This window comes from Gouania willdenowi, chromosome 13 (genome assembly GCF_900634775.1).
Source record: "Gouania willdenowi chromosome 13, fGouWil2.1, whole genome shotgun sequence".
NCBI lineage: Eukaryota > Metazoa > Chordata > Actinopteri > Blenniiformes > Gobiesocidae > Gouania > Gouania willdenowi.
Window position 1 is genome coordinate 39,825,288 of NC_041056.1, and position 20,130 is coordinate 39,845,417.

The 20,130-nt window shown below is 39.4% G+C and overlaps 1 protein-coding gene across 1 annotated transcript in view; it reads left to right on the forward strand.

Annotated features, from left to right (window-relative positions):
* The window catches only part of dcst2 (DC-STAMP domain containing 2), a 53,972-nt gene that overhangs the window by 5,295 nt on the left and 28,547 nt on the right, over positions 1-20,130 (forward strand). Inside the window, exons 3-8 of the mRNA XM_028463816.1 lie at positions 6,054-6,322; positions 6,839-7,009; positions 7,098-7,199; positions 10,104-10,298; positions 12,570-12,635; positions 12,704-12,917. Coding sequence (XP_028319617.1) covers positions 6,054-6,322; positions 6,839-7,009; positions 7,098-7,199; positions 10,104-10,298; positions 12,570-12,635; positions 12,704-12,917 — 1,017 coding nt within the window. The remainder of the gene's footprint in view (positions 1-6,053; positions 6,323-6,838; positions 7,010-7,097; positions 7,200-10,103; positions 10,299-12,569; positions 12,636-12,703; positions 12,918-20,130) is intronic.

A 20,130-nucleotide genomic window follows, 5' to 3' on the forward strand; every position in this document is an offset into this window, starting at 1 on the left:
CGTACTTCTGCCCTGTTTAAGCGCTTAATTAATGTCTGTAACGCTAACATGCTGACTAGCAAATAGTGTGATTTGGCAGAGAAAAAAAACCTTTGGATGTTCTGTACCACAGACATATGACGCAGACACGGCACCGCAAGGCTTAAAATGTGAACTACAGACGGTTCTACAATCTCCGTGATTTGGGAGATCGTCGTCATGTTGTACTCCTTAACGATCTAATTTCGTCATATCACACACTGTTATGTGGAATGTTAGAAAAGGCTTGATCAAGTGATGTTACTCAAACAGAGAACAATAGTCAGCAACAGTAGGTTAGTAGTGCTGGAGCGGAACATTTTGTCAGAGAGCTTATATCAGTGATTATAGATCCAGTCTGATAAAATCCGATATTCGTTTCATTATCGGATAGGTACACCTCTATTCATCTCAAAAATATTCACAAATAGAGCCACAATTTTCACACTTGTTTTATCATTTGTGTGTGTATTTATCATGAGTGATCATGTGTAAATCTTCATAAATTGTGTAAAGTGTGTTTGTGGATCGACCAGCGTGTGCATTTATTTTTGAGACAAATGTAACACATCTTTGCTCAGATTAACACACACGGAGCTGCTGATCCACATATGTGGAAAGCACCAGCATCCACTAGGGGGCAGTATTGAAGTCTCTGCTGAACATTAATTTCATTTATCGATACAAGCAACAAGAATATCTAATAAAGTCACTGGTATTTACTGCATTGTCATCAAAATCATTGTAGCCTTCCCTTGTCTCCTGTTGATCAAACCACTACTCTTGATTTGACAAAATGTTAGTGTTTTTTTTTACTAAAAATGTTTTTGATGACACTTCTCTTGATTTATGTGATACTATATTTTATATAACACAGAGTAAAAAGATCCCTAGTGCACCCATTTGGCCAAATAAATTATAGTGTGTAGTTATTCATCTTTACTACACAGTGAATCATAGCAATAAACTATTCAGACTGCACCTCAAGTAACGAATGAGAGAAATTAAAATAGGACACCTTAAACAGTTTCAGTGGTGATGTATTATTGAAACCACAATGTTTAAATTGATTAAATAGATTTGGTTGCATTTTTTTGATTTTTTTAATAAAAACCCATTAAAATTGTGAAAAAAACTTTTTTTTGCCAAACCAAGTGTTGTAGTATGATGGAATCACAGGAGTGCCAAAATTAAAAGCAAACCTATAATACAAATTTGTAAATAAAAAGAGAATCAATAATGAAAAAATGTACAAATGTAGTATTATCTTTTTCCATTTTTTTTTTTTTTTTGATTTTTCCTTTTTGCTTTTGCTTTTTTCCATTTTGACATTGCTTTTACTTCATGACTCAAGCGGTCGGAGACTGTGGGCGGGTCTTTCTGTCCAGGCTGACTAGTTGATACCTGTTCACACGACTCCTGCTTGCAGTCGCTGTGTATTAGCAGGTTCGGGGAGTAACGGATTACAAGAAACAGTGTTACGTAATCAGCATACAAAAAACATGTAACTGTAATCTGTGACAGTATAATAAAAAACGTGTAATCAGATTACAGGTTTTTTCGAGGGATTACAATTTAAAAGCAAGCAGAATATGCATCAGTGCATCAACACAATGTTGTCTTGTCTGGAAACGGACCAACGTGTCCGTGGACTGACTCAGAGCTGCTGGATTTAATACATCTGATCAATGAAGAGTTTTCTAAGCAGAGTTGATGGATCAGTACGTGTGTTTTATGTTTCTGTCACATCAACACTGTAGTACTGTGGGACGCCTACACAACAATCTGAAGCACAGCACGTATGGCGTTATATTTGTGCCACAACTCTGCTGTCAGTGCACGTCTGAACTATATCATGACTGTAAATGATCCACGTTATAAAGATTATCTCTTGATTGGATTAAAATTAAACCAGTGGCAAAAGACATGTACAGTCAGTCCACGGACACGTTGGTCCGTTTCCAGACAAGCGTGCGGTGACCGCGCTGTTCACGTCATCACATCATTGTTACAGATTGTTTTACGTGTTCTTTTGTTGTAGTGAACTGTCGTGAAGTGTCTCAATGCGTGTGTGTGCACTGTGTGTTGATGCACTGATGCATATTCTGCTTTCTTTTAAAATGTAATCCCTCGAAATAATCTCCGCATACCTGTCAAGTTTTGGATTTCAAAATAAGGGAAATTTTCTGGCGCCCACTACGAGCCATCCCACCCCCCCATTCAAGCTCCAGTATCCCTTATATTTTAAGATAGGTGTACAACAAATCATAAATACCCACTTGTCAACCACTTACTAAATACATAATGTGATTAGAATCTGGTAGGTCGACCTTTGTTAACATTGAAATGCTGTGAACTTTCCTACTAGGGCTGGTGATATGAACCAAAACTCATATCTCAATATTTTTTCTCAAAATGGTGATATATGATGTAAATCTAGATAATTTTATCAAATAAAGTCTGACCAGAAAAACAATTCTGGGTTAAATTTACTGATGCAAAATGTCACACAGGGACATTTATTAACAAACAGCTGCACAATATTAATAAGTATTTGGTCAATAACAAAAGTTCATCTCAATACTTTGTAATGTACCCTTTGTTGGCAATGACAGAGGTCAAATGCTTTCTGTAAGTCTTCACACACTGTTGCTGGTATTTTGGCCCATTCCTCCATGCAGATCTCCTCTAGAGCAGTGATGTTTTGGGGCTGTCGCTGGGCAACACAGACTTTCAACTCCCTCCAAAGATTTTCTATGGGGTTGAGATCTGGAGACTGGCTAGGCCACTCCAGGACCTTGAAATGCTTGTTACGAAGCCACTCCTTTGTTGCCCAGGCGATGTGTTTGTGATCATTGTCGTGCTGAAAGACCCAGTTATGTTTCATCTTCAATGCCCTTGCTGATGGAAGGAGGTTTTCACTCAAAATTTCACGATACATGTCCCCATTCATTCCTTCCTTTACACGGATCAGTCGTCCTGGTCCCTTTGCAGAGAAACAGTCCCAAAACATGATGTTACCACTCCCATGCTTTAAACTAGGTACAGTTTTCTTTCTCCTCCAAACATGACGAGTTGAGTTTTTACCAAAAAGTTCTATTTGCTTTTCATCTGACCTTATGACATTCACCCAATCCTCTTCTAGATCATCCAAATGCTCTCTAGCAAACTTCAGACGGGCCCGGACATGTACTGGCTTAAGCATGGGGACACGTCTGGCACTGCAGGATTTGAGTCCCTGGTGGCGTAGTGTGTTACTGATGGTAGCCTTTGTGACTTTGGTTCCAGCTCTCTGCAGGTCATTCACTAGGTCCCCCCGTGTGGTTCTGGGATTTTTGCTCACCGTTCTTGTGATCATTTTGACCCCATGGAGTGAGATCTTGCGCAGAGCCCCAGATGGAGGGAGATTATCAGTGGTCTTGTATGTCTTCCATTTTCTAATAATTGCTCCCACAGATGATTTCTTCACACCAAGCTGCTTACATATTGCAGATTCAGTTTTCCCAGCCTGGTGCAGGTCTACTATTTAGTTTCTGGTGTCCTTTGACAGCTCTTTGGTCTTGGCAATAGTGGAGTTTGGAGTGTGACTGTTTGAGGTTGTGGACATGTGTCTTTTATACTTATAATGACTTCAAACAGGTTCCATTAATACAGGTAATAAATCCAATAAGCCTTGGGGGAATGCTTAAAGTGGTCCACTATTTTTCTCCCGTTGGCTAGTGCATCACTTACAGCCAGTGTTGGTAACGTTACTTTAAAAAAGTAATTAGTTATAGTTACTCACTACTTGTTCCAAAAAGTAACTGAGTTAGTAATTGAATTACTCTATTATAAAAATAATTCATTACCAAGGAAAGTAACTATTTGCGTTACTGTTAAAAAAAAAAAAAAAGTTGCTATATGTCAGATTTTTTAGATGCGTGTGTCGTTGTGAGGTGCTTCATTAAATATGAGTTGTTTACAACGGATGTGGACAAAGTCTTCACTCCTGGATATAATGAACACTTCACATACACGTTCTTGCCTTTGACCATAATTAATATAAAGTAGTGTTTGTATCGTCACCTTAAAAATGACAACTTTTCATCAGACTGATCCACGCTCACCATCTCTGCTGATTCATCAAATCTGTAGTGTGCGTGTGTGTGTGTGGCGCGTGTGCTGGCACATGTGTAAAAACACTGGCTCTGATTGGCTACCATGAAACATGACTCCACCTTAGCCAATCATAATCGCTCACCTAGTTTTTAACCCACCTCCTCACTACAGCTGAGTATGAAGCCAGGGATGCTTTCAGAAAACAGTTTATTCAATCAATGTATGTAACGCACCACATTTAACGTTCAGTAACGATAACGGCGTTGTAACGGCGTAAAAAGTAATTAGTTAGATTACCCCGTTACTGAAAAAAAAGCCGTTCCCTAACGCCGTTATTTTAAATGCTGTTATTCCAAACACAGGTAACGAGTGGAGGACAGAGGAGCCTCTTAAAGAAGAAGTTCCAGATCTGTGAGAGCCAGAAATCCTGCTTGTTTGTGGGTGACCAAATACTTATTTTACCGAGGGATTTACCAATTAATTCATTAAAAATCCTACAATGTGATTTGCTGGATTTTTTTTCTTCTCATTTTGTCTCTCATAGTTGAGGTTTACCTATGATGAAAATTACAGCTCTCTCTCATCTTTTTAAGTGGGGGTACTTGCACAATTGGTGGCTGACTAAATACGTTTTTGCTCCACTGTACGTGTTTGACTGCGAAAGTGTAATCCAGTCAAAATGGGAACGCAGCGTGTGAGGAGAACCGCAGTGCGCACAAGTCCAGCTGGGCAGCACAGACGCAGAAGACACACACACTACACGCAGCAGCTGGGCGATCGGCCCCTGCTTCATCAGCCTGTGTGTGTGCTGTGCGCTACGGCCGGAGATCGCCACTGGACGAGAGGGGAACAGGGAACACTGTGAGGCCAGATTAAGCAGCGGGAGAGCGAGGAGCAATCCCTGTCAGTGAGTACTGATGTAGAGGCCACAGCCTTAAGTAAAATAACCCTCTAGCGAACTGCTGACCATACTCATCTCTTTACAAAGTTTAGTGGGCGTGCCTGTTGCCCATGCTGCCGGGGCTCTAGGGCTACGTCATGAAATGGGAGGTACTCACACGGGGAGAGGCAGCGCTCCAAGAAACCGTGCGTCTCAACTTCCGGATTGAAAGAAAACAAGTCATATTTCTTAATAAATTAATATTTTATTTTGCAGAATGTAAAATATTACCCATATGTGGCTGTAGATGATTTTTGAAGGTCTTACAATAGGATGATATAGGACCTTTAGATATATAAACATGGTTTTTAAGCAAATTTTAAACTATTTTCCTCTTCTCATATAAACAACTTAATTAACTCAGCAAATGAATTGAGCAAATGATTTATACAGTGATGAGATCACATTTTCACAGTCCAGTCATTATGAGCTCCCCTCTTGCCCTTTGGCTTCAGTCCATGCGTATTGTGACTTTCTCATCATTGCGATTGTGCTCACCTGTTGAGGTGCGCCACTGAAAATCATCTGTGCACACAGAGCAGTATGAGCGCACGCCGACATGCGCTTGGAGCGGCACATGCACCCAGCATTACGTGCTCGGAGCACTCAGGCAGATCTCCGCAATAGTACGGTTGTCACAAAATCCCACGGCACACTCGGACTTGCCTCACGGCACCACTGGTCTATGGTATCGGTAAATTGAAGTAATCTTCAGCAGAGACTTCAGTACTGCCCCCTAGTGGATGGTGGTGCTTTCCACACATGTGGATCAGCAGCTCCGTGTGTGAATCTGAGCAAAGCTGCGTTACGTTTATCTCATGCCGACTGCTCCACAAACGCAATTTACACAATTCACAAGCACAAATGAAAATTTACACATGATAATTCATGATAAATACACACACACACAAATGATAAAACACATGTCATTTGTGGATCTATTTGTGAATGTTTTTGAGACAAATCTCTCCCCATACTACTGTGACTCTCCCCTCAGGTCATTGCGCCGGCACCGCTCCAACCCCGGTGACATGAGGTCAAAGGTCAAAGGTTACCTGGTGCAGGCTGGATGGAGGTTGTTAATGTTCTTCTGTGGGCTCCTGGTGGCGTCGCTGTACGGCCTCACCATGTTCTACGTACAGAACCAGCCTCTGTGGTTCACCGTCTACGTCACGCTGGTCCTGGCAGCGCTAGCAGCCTTTGGAATGGGGGTGTCTGCTGCAGCTAGGCTCAGTGTCCTGATCATGCTGCCCACGCTCTGCTCATGTAAGTCTGGATCAAGTGTCACTTGAAAAATTATTTAATGATGATAATTTAATAATAATAAAAAAATCTCTCTCTATATATATATATTTATATATATATATATATATATATATATATATATATATATATATATAGAGAGAGAGAGGTTTTTTTAATACATATATTTGTTTTTATTATTTAAATATTTAATTTTAATTTATATATAATATTGTATATCAGTTATTTCAGTCTGATACAGCCACATTTTGTGTGTTTCTGTTGTCACTTCATTCATTTCTCTGTTATTTTTGTGTATTTTTAGTCACCTTGTGCAACTTTTCGGTAATTTTGTGTGTTTCTGGTCATATTTTTTGTGTTATTTTTGTTGTCAATTCATACGTTATTTTTGTGTATTTCTTGTCGTCTTGTGCAACTTTCGATTATTTTGTGTGTATGTTTGTTGTTCCTTATGTGTATTTTTCTGTAGTATGTACGTATATGTTAAGTCATCTAATGTATTTTCTCCACCTGTTTCAGCTCGAGGCAGGAAGATCCTCCTCCTGTTGTTCACGTCGGTGCTGGTGTCGGGGCCCATCGCCAACACGGTGGAGAACACGGAGCGGGCTGCCGCCAGCGTGCTGTGTGGAGCTGAGCTAGCAGCCAATCAAACGCAGGAACTCCTGCAACGATCAGCCACGCCCCTCCTCTGTAAGCCACGCCCCTTTTTTCTGAATCAGTTCCGTCTATGGTGTTTGAAGGACATGGAATAAGATGTTGGTTTGGTGTTCATACGTAGCTGCGTTGGACAAAATCAGAATGATCTCCAGAAACGCCTACGCCGTGGCAGGAAGAGTCCAGAAACTGATGTCCGCCATGACAGATGGCATCCGACACGTTGGTAAGAGTTAGTCAGAGCGTCACACGTTTCCTATCGTGAGTTTTTACACAATATGTCCACTAAGGGCAGCTCAGAGCAGTCACTTTGTACTTAGAACAGTGAAGCAGGGCCGGCCTTGCCACCAGGCAACCCAGGCGGCCGCCTAGGGCGTTATCTGCTGGAGGGGCGCCAAATTGCACCCCCCCAAAAATAAAATAATACCTATAATAATAATTTTAAAAGGTATAATAAACGTAAAACACCCCTTTACAATCACTGTACATGTTTTCTCTTAATTAAATATTAATATTGAAAATCTAAAAATAATTTGTAACTATAGATGCTTTTGCTGCTAGGAAGTCCAGATGTGTGAAGTCTTAAACAACATTGGAGATGTTAGTGATTGTTTAAGATTACCTGTTCTTTATTTGCTGCTTATAAGCAATCTTCGGTTTTAAGATTTTACTGACTATAAATAGGAAAGTAGAAATTTCCTAGCGCTGAAACTTTGATATTTTATTTTAACTTCTGATTGCACTGTTTTGCTTTGCTTTTGGATTTTGCAGTATTGTTGTTGTTGTTCCCTCAGGACATTTGCACGATACCTGCAGGTCTTAAATTGTATTATAGTGTAATATTCTAATTTTTGAAATAGGTTGTAATTTGTTTCAATGGTTTATTTTTATTTATTTATTTGTTGGGTGCATAGGCATTGAATGACCAATGCCCTGCACTGAAGTCTTTGTTTAGTTTTCAGTTCACTCAATTCAAATGTATTCATGACGTCAACTAAAATGACTTCCTGTAATATAATTGATCTTTTATTCATCATCATCTTCCACCCCACCTAAAAAATAGCAGCTGATTGGATGATTTAATTAGTTCTGATTGACTGTTAAGAGCACATTCGTCGAGTTTTTAATGTTTTGGATGAGATTTTGGTTCACCCTGCATTTGTTTGCATGTAGCACACAAGAGCAACCTGCATTTTGGGGGCAATACGTGGCCCTTGGTCAATTTTTTGGAGCCCTCAAAAGTAAATGCACAAAAATAACTTTCACAAAATGACATCAAAAAACATACAAAACAACAGTAAAAATGACGGGAAACTACTCAAAATAAACTCCGAAACACTGAAATACACAAAAAGGCTAAGAAACACAAAAAATGTCATCAACAAAAATACAAAAAATGACAGAGAAGTTCAAGTTCAATTTATTTTCCATTTGCAGTGAAAAAAAACACATTGGAATATTTGTGCAAAAATACACCAGTATGCACCAGAGACAGCAACAACAAACACCAAATTAGACAAAATACATGAACAAAGTAAAAATTCAAAGGGAAACATTTGACACTATGAAGCGAGGCAATTAAAGCACACATATAGCCTACTTAAAACAATACAACAATAAAGCAATACAACAATAAAAGTGCAAGAACAGCCTTCAAAGTGCTTTGTTCAGCCTGTGGGAAGAAGCTGATAATGTGGCGAGATGTCCTGCATCTCAATGAACAATATCTTCTCCTGGAGGGAAGGAGCTGGAACATGGCTTTACCAGGGTGGCCAGGACCAGAAGAGTCTTTGATGATTTTCAGAGCTCGATTTAAGAGTCTGCTATCATAGAGAGCCTCCAGAACAGGCAGCTCCCAGCTCACAGTCCTTTTTGCAGCGCGAACCACCTTGTTCAAAGTTCTCCTTCCTTTGGCTGTGATGTTACTGAACCACACAGTCATAGAGCTAACAAGCAGACTTTCTATGGTGCAGCAATAAAAGTTAAGCTGAATCTTAGAGTTATTTGTAAATTCCTTAAGTTTCCGCAGAAAGAAGAGACGCTGATGAGCTTTCTTTACAATGTGATTAGTGTTTTTGTCTCATCTCAGGTCGTTAGACAAACCCAGAAACTTGCACTCCTCAACAAATTGTACATGGTAGTTATCAATGACAACAGGCGTGTGAGAGTTACCACCAGTTACCACAACTAAAATCATAAACAAGTTCACATGTTTTTGATGTATTCAGCAGGAGGCTGTTTTCTTTATTCCACTCAACAACATTTTCAATTTCTGCTTCATAAGATGAATCATGGTTCTCAGTGATGAGACCAATAATGTGGTATTATCAGCATATTTGATAATCAAATATGAGTCAGAAGAAGCCACACAATCATGAGTGTACAAAGTAAAAAGCAAAGGACTCATAATGCACCCCTGAGGAGATCCAGTGCTCACAAACACTTGGTCGGAAAGACAGTCATAGATTTTTACTCTCTGTGATCTACCAGTTAAAAAAATAAATACACCAAACAACAACAAAAATACAAAAAAGGGCTCCAATAACCCACAAAATGATTTCAAAATACATGAAAAATATATTTTTTTAATTGAAAGACTGGTCATTATTCTGGCCCTCGGATCAAATATATCACATTTTTGAGGCCCCGTTGTGATGAAAGTTGCCCATCTCTGACATAAAGTGTAAGTCTAGTTTGAGTCCAGTGAAATTAAAGTGACAAAACTTTAATTCTTTTAAAGTTAACGCAGTTTCAACGGCTGTAAGGGAATTGTAATAGTAGGACACACTGCCCCCGATGGGCCCTGGTGGTACTGCTATCATTGAGTCATAAACTAAATGTATACGTTGGATTATTTTTCATTATGTGGTTGGCTTCAGATTATTTCTTTAATAAATTCACAATTCATAGTAGCTCACAATGTATAAAAAGATATGTTTTGCATATATTAGTTTTATTTAATTAGTTTTTTGTTTTTAGAAATTTAGTTTTTAATGCTTGGATTACCTCAGTTTTTATGTGTTTTTTTATTTTGTTGTTTTCAGATTTCTTGAATGAATTAAAAAGGTTTTCCATCACCTTCATTGGTCTCTGATCTAATGTGCTCCTGTGTGACCTCTGACCCCCACAGCTCGGACCCTGAGGAACGTCGTCCACTTCTTGGCCGACATCGGAGACGTGTGTAACGACAAACTTGGTACACCGTTCAGGAAGTGTCGCGACGTGTTCCTGGAGGCTCGGAGCGACTGCGAGTCTCTGCTGGGAGAATTCAACTTCCTGTGTGTGGCCGTTGATATCTTCCTGCCACTCTGCAACATCGCCCGCGGTGCGTTCACTTCACACTCTCTATGGAAGCAAAAATACCATTAGCAGTCCTGATGTGAACATATGATATGATGTGTGAACGCTGATTGGCTGAAATCTCCAAAATGGCGATGCCCACATATAAAAGGACGTGTGTTTGAGGCTAAAAGTTGATCTAAATGACTCCAAAGACAATGTTTTATTACTTAACTTAGAGCAATCATCTAAAGCATTGGTTCTCAACCTTGGGGTCAGGACCCCATTTGGGGTCGCGACACACTAGGAAGTGGTTGTCAGATGCCTTCAAGAAACTAGGAATATTTTTTGAACAATTTAAACCAATTTTTTTCTATTTTTATCCTTTTTCTGCAACCACACCAGACTTTCCATATTATAACCTATTTTTATCACTTTTCCACCTAATGACACATACCGTATTTATTGACTTAGGGCTTCTCGATTATAGAAATAATAATAATTACAATTATTTTAGTCATAATTGAAAATACGATTATTTAAACTATTATTTGTCAACCACAGTTATTTATTTTTTTTCTACAAAACAATGTAAAATATATTCTTTAAACATAAAAAAGATAATTCAAACACTAAAAACCAGTATGCTAACTTTTGCACAAAGCAAAAAAAATATAAAAAATATTATTTCAATGCAAATAATTAAAAAGGTGCAAAGCATTAATTGAAATTTTATTCAGGAATGTTTTTTTTTATAAACAAATGCAGTGCACTGCAACTCAACTGCTACAGACACTGTAATCCTATATTTCCACAAAACTGTAGCATTTAAATAACAAAAAATTATGGATTCAAGTGAGTTCATTGTAGTACTAAACACTGTAAAATATATTCTTTGAACACTTAAGAACAGTGACGTGCCGTCAGGGTAGGCAAGGTAGGCAGTGCCTACCCAAGAGTGAATTGATATTTTGATTATTTGTTTTAAGTAAGTAAGTAAGTAGTTTATTTATAAAGCGCTTTTTGCAGATAAAATCACAAAGTGCTGTACAGAGTTGTGGTAAAAGTACAAGTGCAACACAATAGAATAATAAAACAAGAGTGCATAAATATCATAAGAGCAGCAACATTAAAGGACAAATACAAATTAAAATCCAGTAACTATAAGATGCTCCTCACTGAGGCTGTTCTGAGATGCCGTTGTAATTTTCTCTGTGTTTCCAACACAAACAACAGATGTGCTGTCGTGTCATGAGATATATCTTGTTGGGAGAGTATGGAGGTTATATTAAATAATTGTTTATGTTTCTTTAATGGTGTTTATGATGTTGATTTTGTTAGATGGCTGAACACTTGTTCATGTGGATCTTGTTGGGTTTTTTCTTTCTTATTATGAATTTTATATTTTGATAAGCGCATTGAGATGACTTTGTTGTAAATTGTTTTATACAAATAAAGTTGATTTGAATTGAATTAACACTTCCCAGCAGAAACATATGAAATTGTCATTGGTGGTCTCGATTTGCAACGTGCCTACCCAACCCTAGTGGTCACGGCACATCACTGCTTAAGAATAATAAAAGTGCCATTTGAAAAAAAAAGTATGTTCACTTTTGTAAACAAATGCAATACTGCATTGGAGGTGTATCAGAAGGGGTCAGACATTTAAACTCCAGTGCTTTATAGATTTTTAGCCAGGAACACCAGCCCATTTACGTGATCTGGCTTCAGGGATTCTCGTAAACAACTCAATGTTGTTTTTATTGGGTGTGCCAAGCTTTATTCTTTGTTGATATCCTAAATTGTGGAAGTTTTCTTACTATGTACACCGCTGTAGCAGCCTGGATGAAATAAAAGTCAGCCAGTTTGTAATAGAAGGAAACAATAAACAGCATAAAGTTGTTAAATCACTGCGTGAGGTTTGTTCAGAAGCAATGGCGTCCGTATTCTGCCTCCGGACTCGAGGTGATCACACCGCAGTAGTGCACGGTAAGAAGAACTAACGGAAGGAGCTGTGTTTCAGTCTGATTCCAGTAAAAAAGTGACCATAGAAACTGTAAAGTGACTGATATGTAGACGTGGAGCAACGAGGAGGAGACTTCATGTAGAGATGGAAACTTACCAGTTTAAACTCATCAGGATACACAATAATCTCTGTTAAATGTAACAGGAGAACCACTGCTCTAAAGTTTATTCATGGGATGAGTTGCTCTCATGGTAATGTTTCAGGAATCCTACTTTGTATATAATTCTCCAGACTCTTCAGGAGAATGAGCGATGGCTGTAACGATAATGATTTGTTGTTTGTGTTTTCCAGCCGCTGAGGTGTTCTGCATTGTTCCGTCTTACATCTCCAGCTACCTGAAGGAGCACCTGGCAGCTCGTGAGTCTCTCTTTGCTTCGACACACACATTAGTTTCCTCTGTCACATCTGCTCCGTGCGCTCCTCAGCCACCATCGCCGCCTTCGAGAGGCTGCGGCGCGAGTTCGACTTCAACATCTCGGCCTCGTTTAACCTGGACGTGGACGCCGACAGCAGTCAGTCCCTGCAGGAGGCCACGCAGAACATCCTCAGGGAGTTTTCCTTCAAACTCAAACCTTTAAAGACGCTGAGTCAGCCGCTGACCTACCTCGGCCTCTTCCTGCTCGCCTTTTCCTTCTACAGGTCAGGATCAGCACATGACACGGGACGTTGGTCCAACTGTAGCCAATTACAGTCTAAGATTATAACGTCACAGAAAGTATTAACTCAGATAGTGTTGTGTGTGTGTGTGTGTGTGTGTGTATGTGTGTGTGTGTGTGTGTGTGTGTGTAGGCATCAGGGTTAGAGTTAGGGTTCCATTATAATTGTGTAATTGATAATTAATTATAAATGTGACGTATTTATAGATGTCATTATAATTGAAACATCTCTTGCAGTCAGGTTTGGGGTCAATTACATTTTTCACTTGCAATTACATTTTGAATTATCCATGTTCAAGTACAGTGCAGTTACGATTACAGTGCTCAGCATTTTTTTCAATTACAATTATTTATATCCTTAGAAAATTAATTACAATTATGTAAAATTACTGAGCCTGAAATTAATAACCTAATAAAAGTTAACCTTCCTCTTGTGTTAGCTTTCTGTTAGCATGTCTAATGCTAACAGGTCCTAAATCAGCTGTAAAATACACTATAAACAAATATCTATCATCTAATTTCTTTCCTATCTATTCCTAATCTATAGAAATATAGGTTTTAATATTTTTGGTGTGTGCGTCTGAGCCGTTTTTGTGTCAGTAAACCCCTTGATTAAAATCTTTTTTTAATTGTAAAATGTGGGAAAGCTTGATATGAAACATTCTAATAAAATATGTGTAGAAATGTATATAGACCTGTAATATGGTTCCAGTTTTGTGTTAAATTATAATTGGCAATTACAATTGCAAAGTAAATTATATAAACTCAATTGCAATTCAATTACGATTACGACAGCAACAATGTTTTTAAATTATAATCATAATTACACCAAAATTTTAATTCATTATCTGTTACACAATTACAATTATTATTGATCCCAACCCTGGTTGCTATTGTGATCATAATTGATTTGTAATTGAGTTCAGATAATTGGCTTTGTAATTGTAATTGGCATTATAGTGGAAGTAGGATTGGAAATATGAGGAATAATTTGGAAAACATGGAAAATAGTTGAATATTTAATAGTGTTGTAGTGGACACTCTCTAGCATAAATGTGATAAGTTTCATGAAACTTTACTGTTGAATATAAAATAATTTTAGATGAAATCTGTCCAAAAATGCATTTTTATAGTTATATTGCATATGTTAACAAATTCATATAAAATAAAAATGAAATATTAAAAGAAACAATGACTACACTGTTGTAATCTCTTTATTATCATTGTGATTAGTTTCATGAAATTTCACTTTGGTATTTTGAAAAAAAATTGGATCCTATTTGACCAAAAATGCCCATTTGACGTAATATTGCAAATGTTCAAAATTTCATATAAAACTGTCATTTACAATTTAAATAAACACAACCCTGTGAAACCATGTTGCAGTTCTATAGCTTACACATACATAGTTATTATTTATTAAAATGTATTTAATATTGGGGTGCTGGTGAGCGTAGACGTGTGAGGACGTGTTTTGCAGAGCTCCGTGACGGAGCACAAGTTTTTCATTATTTAACTGTTGCTCAACACTTGCTAAAACCTTTTTTTGGGTTGGGTTAACGTCTCAGTGAGGCAAGGCCAGACAAATTTATTTGTATAGTGCATTTCATACACAGGGCAGCTCAATGTGCTTTACATGATAAAACATTCAATTGTTTAAAATCAATAAGAACATTTAAAATCATCAGTAAAATCAATTAAAATCATCAACAAACACATGACATCAACAACATGACCATAAATCTCTCTCTAAATCATATGCAGTGGAGAAAAAAAGTGCCTTTAACTTTGATTAAAGTTGAGAGTTCAAGATGGCGCCGGTGTGTCTGGTGTGCCGCTTGGCTCTGCTCAGTTTTATTTGTTTTATGCTGATTTTAACATCTGTTACAAGGACCATCGACTCACTGCTGGTGTATAATTGTCAAGAATTGCTAAAAATAAAAGAAACGGTGCAATCGTGTACCATTCGTGATGCAAACAACAAGTCAGGTTCATTCTACCTGGCCGACCTGCCTGCGCACCTCCTCAGGGTGAATGCGCCGCTGCCCAGGAAGCGTAAACGCCGAGGAGTCCGATCCGGTCGGCTCGTGAAGCTGAAAGCCTGGTTGGCTCTTTCTCCCACCGCGGTGTGGTCCTCGGAACTTCCACGGGATTACAGAGACTGTTTTTTCCGCTATGTCTCGCGACGCACACTCGCTCCAGTTGGCGCTTGGTTGGTGCCCATTACCGGACAACGGGAGGATCTCTGCGCGCTGCGCCCTCGCCGTTCTTCTTTCCGGGTTTCTGACGGTGTGTCCCCGGCTAACCTCAGGCCGCTGAGCCGGGTAGCTCAGGCGGCTACTACAGCTTCTACGAGGTGCGCACTCGTGAACACGAGGTCTGTGGCGAATAAAACTTTCATCCTGCAGGACTTCTTTACATCGTGCGATTTGGATGTACTGTTTTTAACAGAGACTTGGATCAACAGCGGCGAGTCTACTGCTTTCTCAGAGTTATTACCTCCAGACTGTACTTTTATCAACGTACCGAGAACCACTGGTCGTGGCGGAGGTATAGCTACTGTTTTAAAGAACTGCTTTTATCACAAAGTGGTATCTGAGAAGTCTTTTTCTTCATTTGAACTGAGCTGTTTTGAGCTGCGACAGGCTGACCCAGTACTGTGCGCTGTCATTTACAGACCACCGAAGCACAACAAGGATTTTATTAGAGACTTTTATGAATTTGTTGCTTGTGTGCTCACGCGTTATGACAGGGTTTTAATTGTCGGAGATTTTAATGTGCATGTATGTTGTCCTTCTAAACCCATGGCCAGAGAGTTTTTGGACTTGGTGGAAGCTTTTAATCTGACGTAACATGTCACTGGCCCCACACAAGTGCACGGGCACACGCTAGACATTGTGTTGTCTTGTGGTTTTCCTGTGAACAATGTCGTTGTTGGAGATGCCGTGTTTTCTGACCACAGCCCTGTCATGTTTGATCTTATTTTGTACTTGGAGGTGAAGCTGTCTTGCGTGCGTCATGGTCGTGTTATTAAGCCCGACACGGCTGCTGCTTTTTCTCCTCTTTTTACTGCATCGTTTCTGGATCATCTAAACTCCGCTGCATCTATGGACACCGAGCAATTGATGAACTCTTTTACTTCCACCTGCTCTGAAGTCTTGGACAGTGTTGCTCCCCTCAGAGCCATATGTCCTAAGCCAAAGCAGGAACCGTGGCTCAATGACACTACGCGCACAGCTTGGCGTGAGTGTCGGAGGGCAGAGCGGAGGTGGAAGAAGGACCATTTGGAGGTCTCGCACCAGATTCTTAGAGAGTTCTGGAGAAACTATCAAAGTGCTGTTAAAGCTGAAAAAACTCAATATTTCTCTAACTTGATCTCGAATAATGTCAGTAAGCCTCGAGTTCTTTTTAAAACGATTGGTTCTGTTTTTAATCCGAGTCCGTCCACTTCATTGGAGATGACAAGTGGAACTTGTGAAAAATTCCTCTCCTTTTTTAATGAGAAGGTTGCTGCTATTAGGGCCAACATATCTCCCTTTTCAGTGTGGAGTTGTGTATCCACTCAATGCTTAGCTGTTTTCTGTCAGTTTGAGTCTGTGTCATTGTCTGTGATCACAGGGATAGTTGAAAAACTTAAACCCTCCTCCTGTCCCACAGACCCGGTCCCTCCTCGCTTTTTTAAAGAGGTTTGGGACACCATTGGCTCTTCTGTTAGGGAGATCATCAACAGCAGCTTGGCTACTGGCATAGTGCCAGCTTTTTGTAAGAAAGCTGTAGTTGAGCCTTTGATTAAAAAACCTGGCCTTGACCCTGCAAATTTGGCGAATTATCGCCCAATTTCCAAACTACCATTGGTATCGAAAATTTTAGAGAAATGCGTTTTTGCACAGTTGCAACCTTTTTTTAGATGAAAATGGCACTTTAGACCCATATCAGTCAGGCTACAAAGCTTTGCACAGTACTGAATCTGCACTTTTAAAGGTTTTTAATGACCTGTTTTTAATGACTGATTCTGGAGGCTCTGCCATTTTAGTGCTTTTAGACTTGACGGCTGCTTTTGACACAGTCGACCACACAATTCTTTTAGATCGCCTAAGAGATCGCGTGGGTGTCAGGGAGACTGCGTTGGAGTGGTTTAGGTCCTACCTGTCGGAGAGGTCATTCTCCGTCAGGCTGGGGGACTCCACTTCATCTTCTGCCCCACTTCACTGTGGAGTCCCCCAGGGATCTATCCCATTCTTTTTGCTATATATCTCCTCCCACTTGGAGAGATTTTTAAGAAACATGGCATGTCTTACCACTTCTACGCAGATGACTGTCAAATTTACATGCCCATTGTAAAGAATGACCACAGCCCCCTGACACCCCTGCTCCACTGTCTGGGTGACGTCAAGGCTTGGTTAGCCCAGAATTTTTTAAAACTGAATGAGGGAAAAACAGAAATAATGGCATGTGGATGTACCCTCGCAGACTTGGGATCACTCCAAAAGTATTTGCATCCCAAAGTCACCAGCCTTGGCGTCACCATAGACAGTGATTTTAAATTTGATAAACAGATCAATGGCGTTTTAAAATCGGGTTGTTATCATCTTCATCTTTTATCCAAAGTTAAGCCTTTTTTATCATTTAATCTTTTTGAACAAGTCGTGCACGCTTTTATTTCAAGCCGTCTGGACTACTGCAACGCACTTTACTCGGGCATCAGCCAAAAGGCACTTTACCGCTTGCAGTTAGTCCAGAACGCAGCGGCACGACTTTTAACAGGGACCAAAAAGCGTGAACACATCACCCCAATCCTTGCTTCTTTGCATTGGCTCCCTGTTAAATTTAGAATTGATTTTAAAATTTTATTGTTTGTTTTTAAAGCTTGGAATGGACTGGCCCCTCAGTATATCACAGACCTCATCCAAATTTACCGACCCCCGCGCGCTTTGAGGTCTGAGGGCCAGCTCCAGCTCGTGGTTCCGAAGGCGAACCGTAACACTAAAGGGGACAGAGCGTTTTCCGTTGTCGGCCCTAAGCTGTGGAACGCTCTGCCCCTCCACATCCGTACGGCCCCCACCGTGGAGTGTTTTAAATCTCGTCTCAAAACTCACTTTTATTCTCTGGCTTTTAGCACCGCGTAAGTTGTGTGGTCCTCTGTGTCTTTTATTTTATGTTATTGAGTTTTATTCTTATTTATAGTTTTTAATGTGTTTTTATTTATATTTATTCTTTTAAACTGTTTTATTTTTATTTATTGTTTTATACTCATTTAGTGGCAGAGCTCATTTGTATTGTTTTGGTTTTATTGTTGAGGTCGCATGTTCAGCACTTTGGAAACGTTTTGTTCTTTAAATGTGCTATATAAATAAATTGGATTGGATTGGATTGATTTAAAAATGTTCACATGTGATGCTGACTTCAGCTCTGCTGCAGTTTGTTCCACTTCTTTGCAGCATAACAACTAAACACAGCATCACCATGGTTACTGTGAGCTCTGGGCTCCACTATCTGACCTGTGTCCATAGATCTGAGAGACCTGCTGGGTTCATACCTGACTAACATCTCACTAATGTATTCTGGACCAAAACCATTCACAGATTTATACACCAGCAGCAGAACTTTAAAGTCTATTCTGAGGCTGACTGGGAGCCAGTGTAAAGACTTTAAAACTGGACTAATGTGTTCTGACCTCTTTGTTCTGGTTAAGGTCTGAGCTGCAGCGTTCTGAACCAGCTGTAGATGTTTGATGCTCTTTTGGGGGATTCCTGTCAGAAGACCATTACAATAGTCCAGTCTGCTGGAGATAAAAGCATGGACCAGTTTCTCCTGATCTTTCTGAGCCATTAAACCTTTCACTCTGGAGATGTTCTGTAGGTGGTAGAAGATGTTTTTGTGATAGATTTGATCTGACTGCTGAATGTCAGATCTGAGTCAATCAGAACACCAAGGTTTTTGACTTGGTCTTTAGCTTTTAAAGATTGAGACTCAAGATACTTGCTGATAGCGGTCCTCTTTTCCTTGTTACCAAAGACAATCACCTCCATCTTGTCATGGTTTAGTTGAAGGAAGTTTTCACTCATCCAGCAGTTTATTTTTTCTAAGCAGTCACACAACACCTCAATGGGACCATAGTCATCTGGGTTCAGTGATAGATATAGTTGTGTGTCATCTGCGTAGGTCTGATAATCAACCATACAGTTCTGTAAAATTTGTCCTAAAGGCAGCATATAAAGACTAAAGAAGGGGTCCAAGAACAGAGCCCTGAGGAACCCCACAGGACATTGGTAATCTGTCAGATTCAAAGTTTCTAATGCTTACAAAATAACTTTGCTCCTCCAAGTATGACTTAAACCATTGCATTACTTTTCCATTTAGTCCAACCCATGTTTGCAATCTGTGCAACAAAATTGTATGATCTACAGTGTGAAATGCAGCACTTAGATCCAACAGAATGAGAACAGATACTTTTCCTGAATCAGTGTTCAACCTTATGTCATTGATCACTTTGATCAGAGCAGTTTCTGTGCTGTGATGAGAATGAAAACCTGACTGAAATGTATCAAATATTTTGTTGAATGTTAAGAATTGACTCAGTTGGTTGAAGACCACCTTCTCAATGATCTTGGCCATGAATGGAAGGGTCTGATTGGTCTATAGTTAGCCAGTATAGAGGCATCCAGTGTTCTCTTTTTTAACAGCGGTTTCACAGCAGCTACTTTCAGGGATTTTGGTACGGTGCCTGATTGGAATGATCAGTTAATTATCTGACAGAAATCAGTGAAAATTGACTTTACAACAGTTTTAAACAAGTTTGAGGGTATTGTGTCAAGGCAACAAGTTGATGGATTCAGCTGCCGAAGAGTCTCCTCTATTGTTTTTGGGTTCACTGTAATAAACTCTAACATTGTAGTTGACTCATCCCTCAGTGGTTGAAGCTGTTCAAGCTTTATGTTATTTTGCTGGTTTGTTCTGATGTTTGACCTTATTGATTGTATTTTTTCATTGAAATATACAGCAAATGCATTGTATTTTCCAGTTGACAGTAATTCAGGGGCTATCTGATCTGGGGGGGTTGTGAGCTTTTCAATTACAGAAAACAACATGCGAGAGTTGTTGACATTTTTGGCAATAATTTCAGAAAAGTATTGCTGCCTTGCTTTGAACAAGCCATCATTGAATTTTCGCAGACTTATTTTGTACAGTTCTAGATG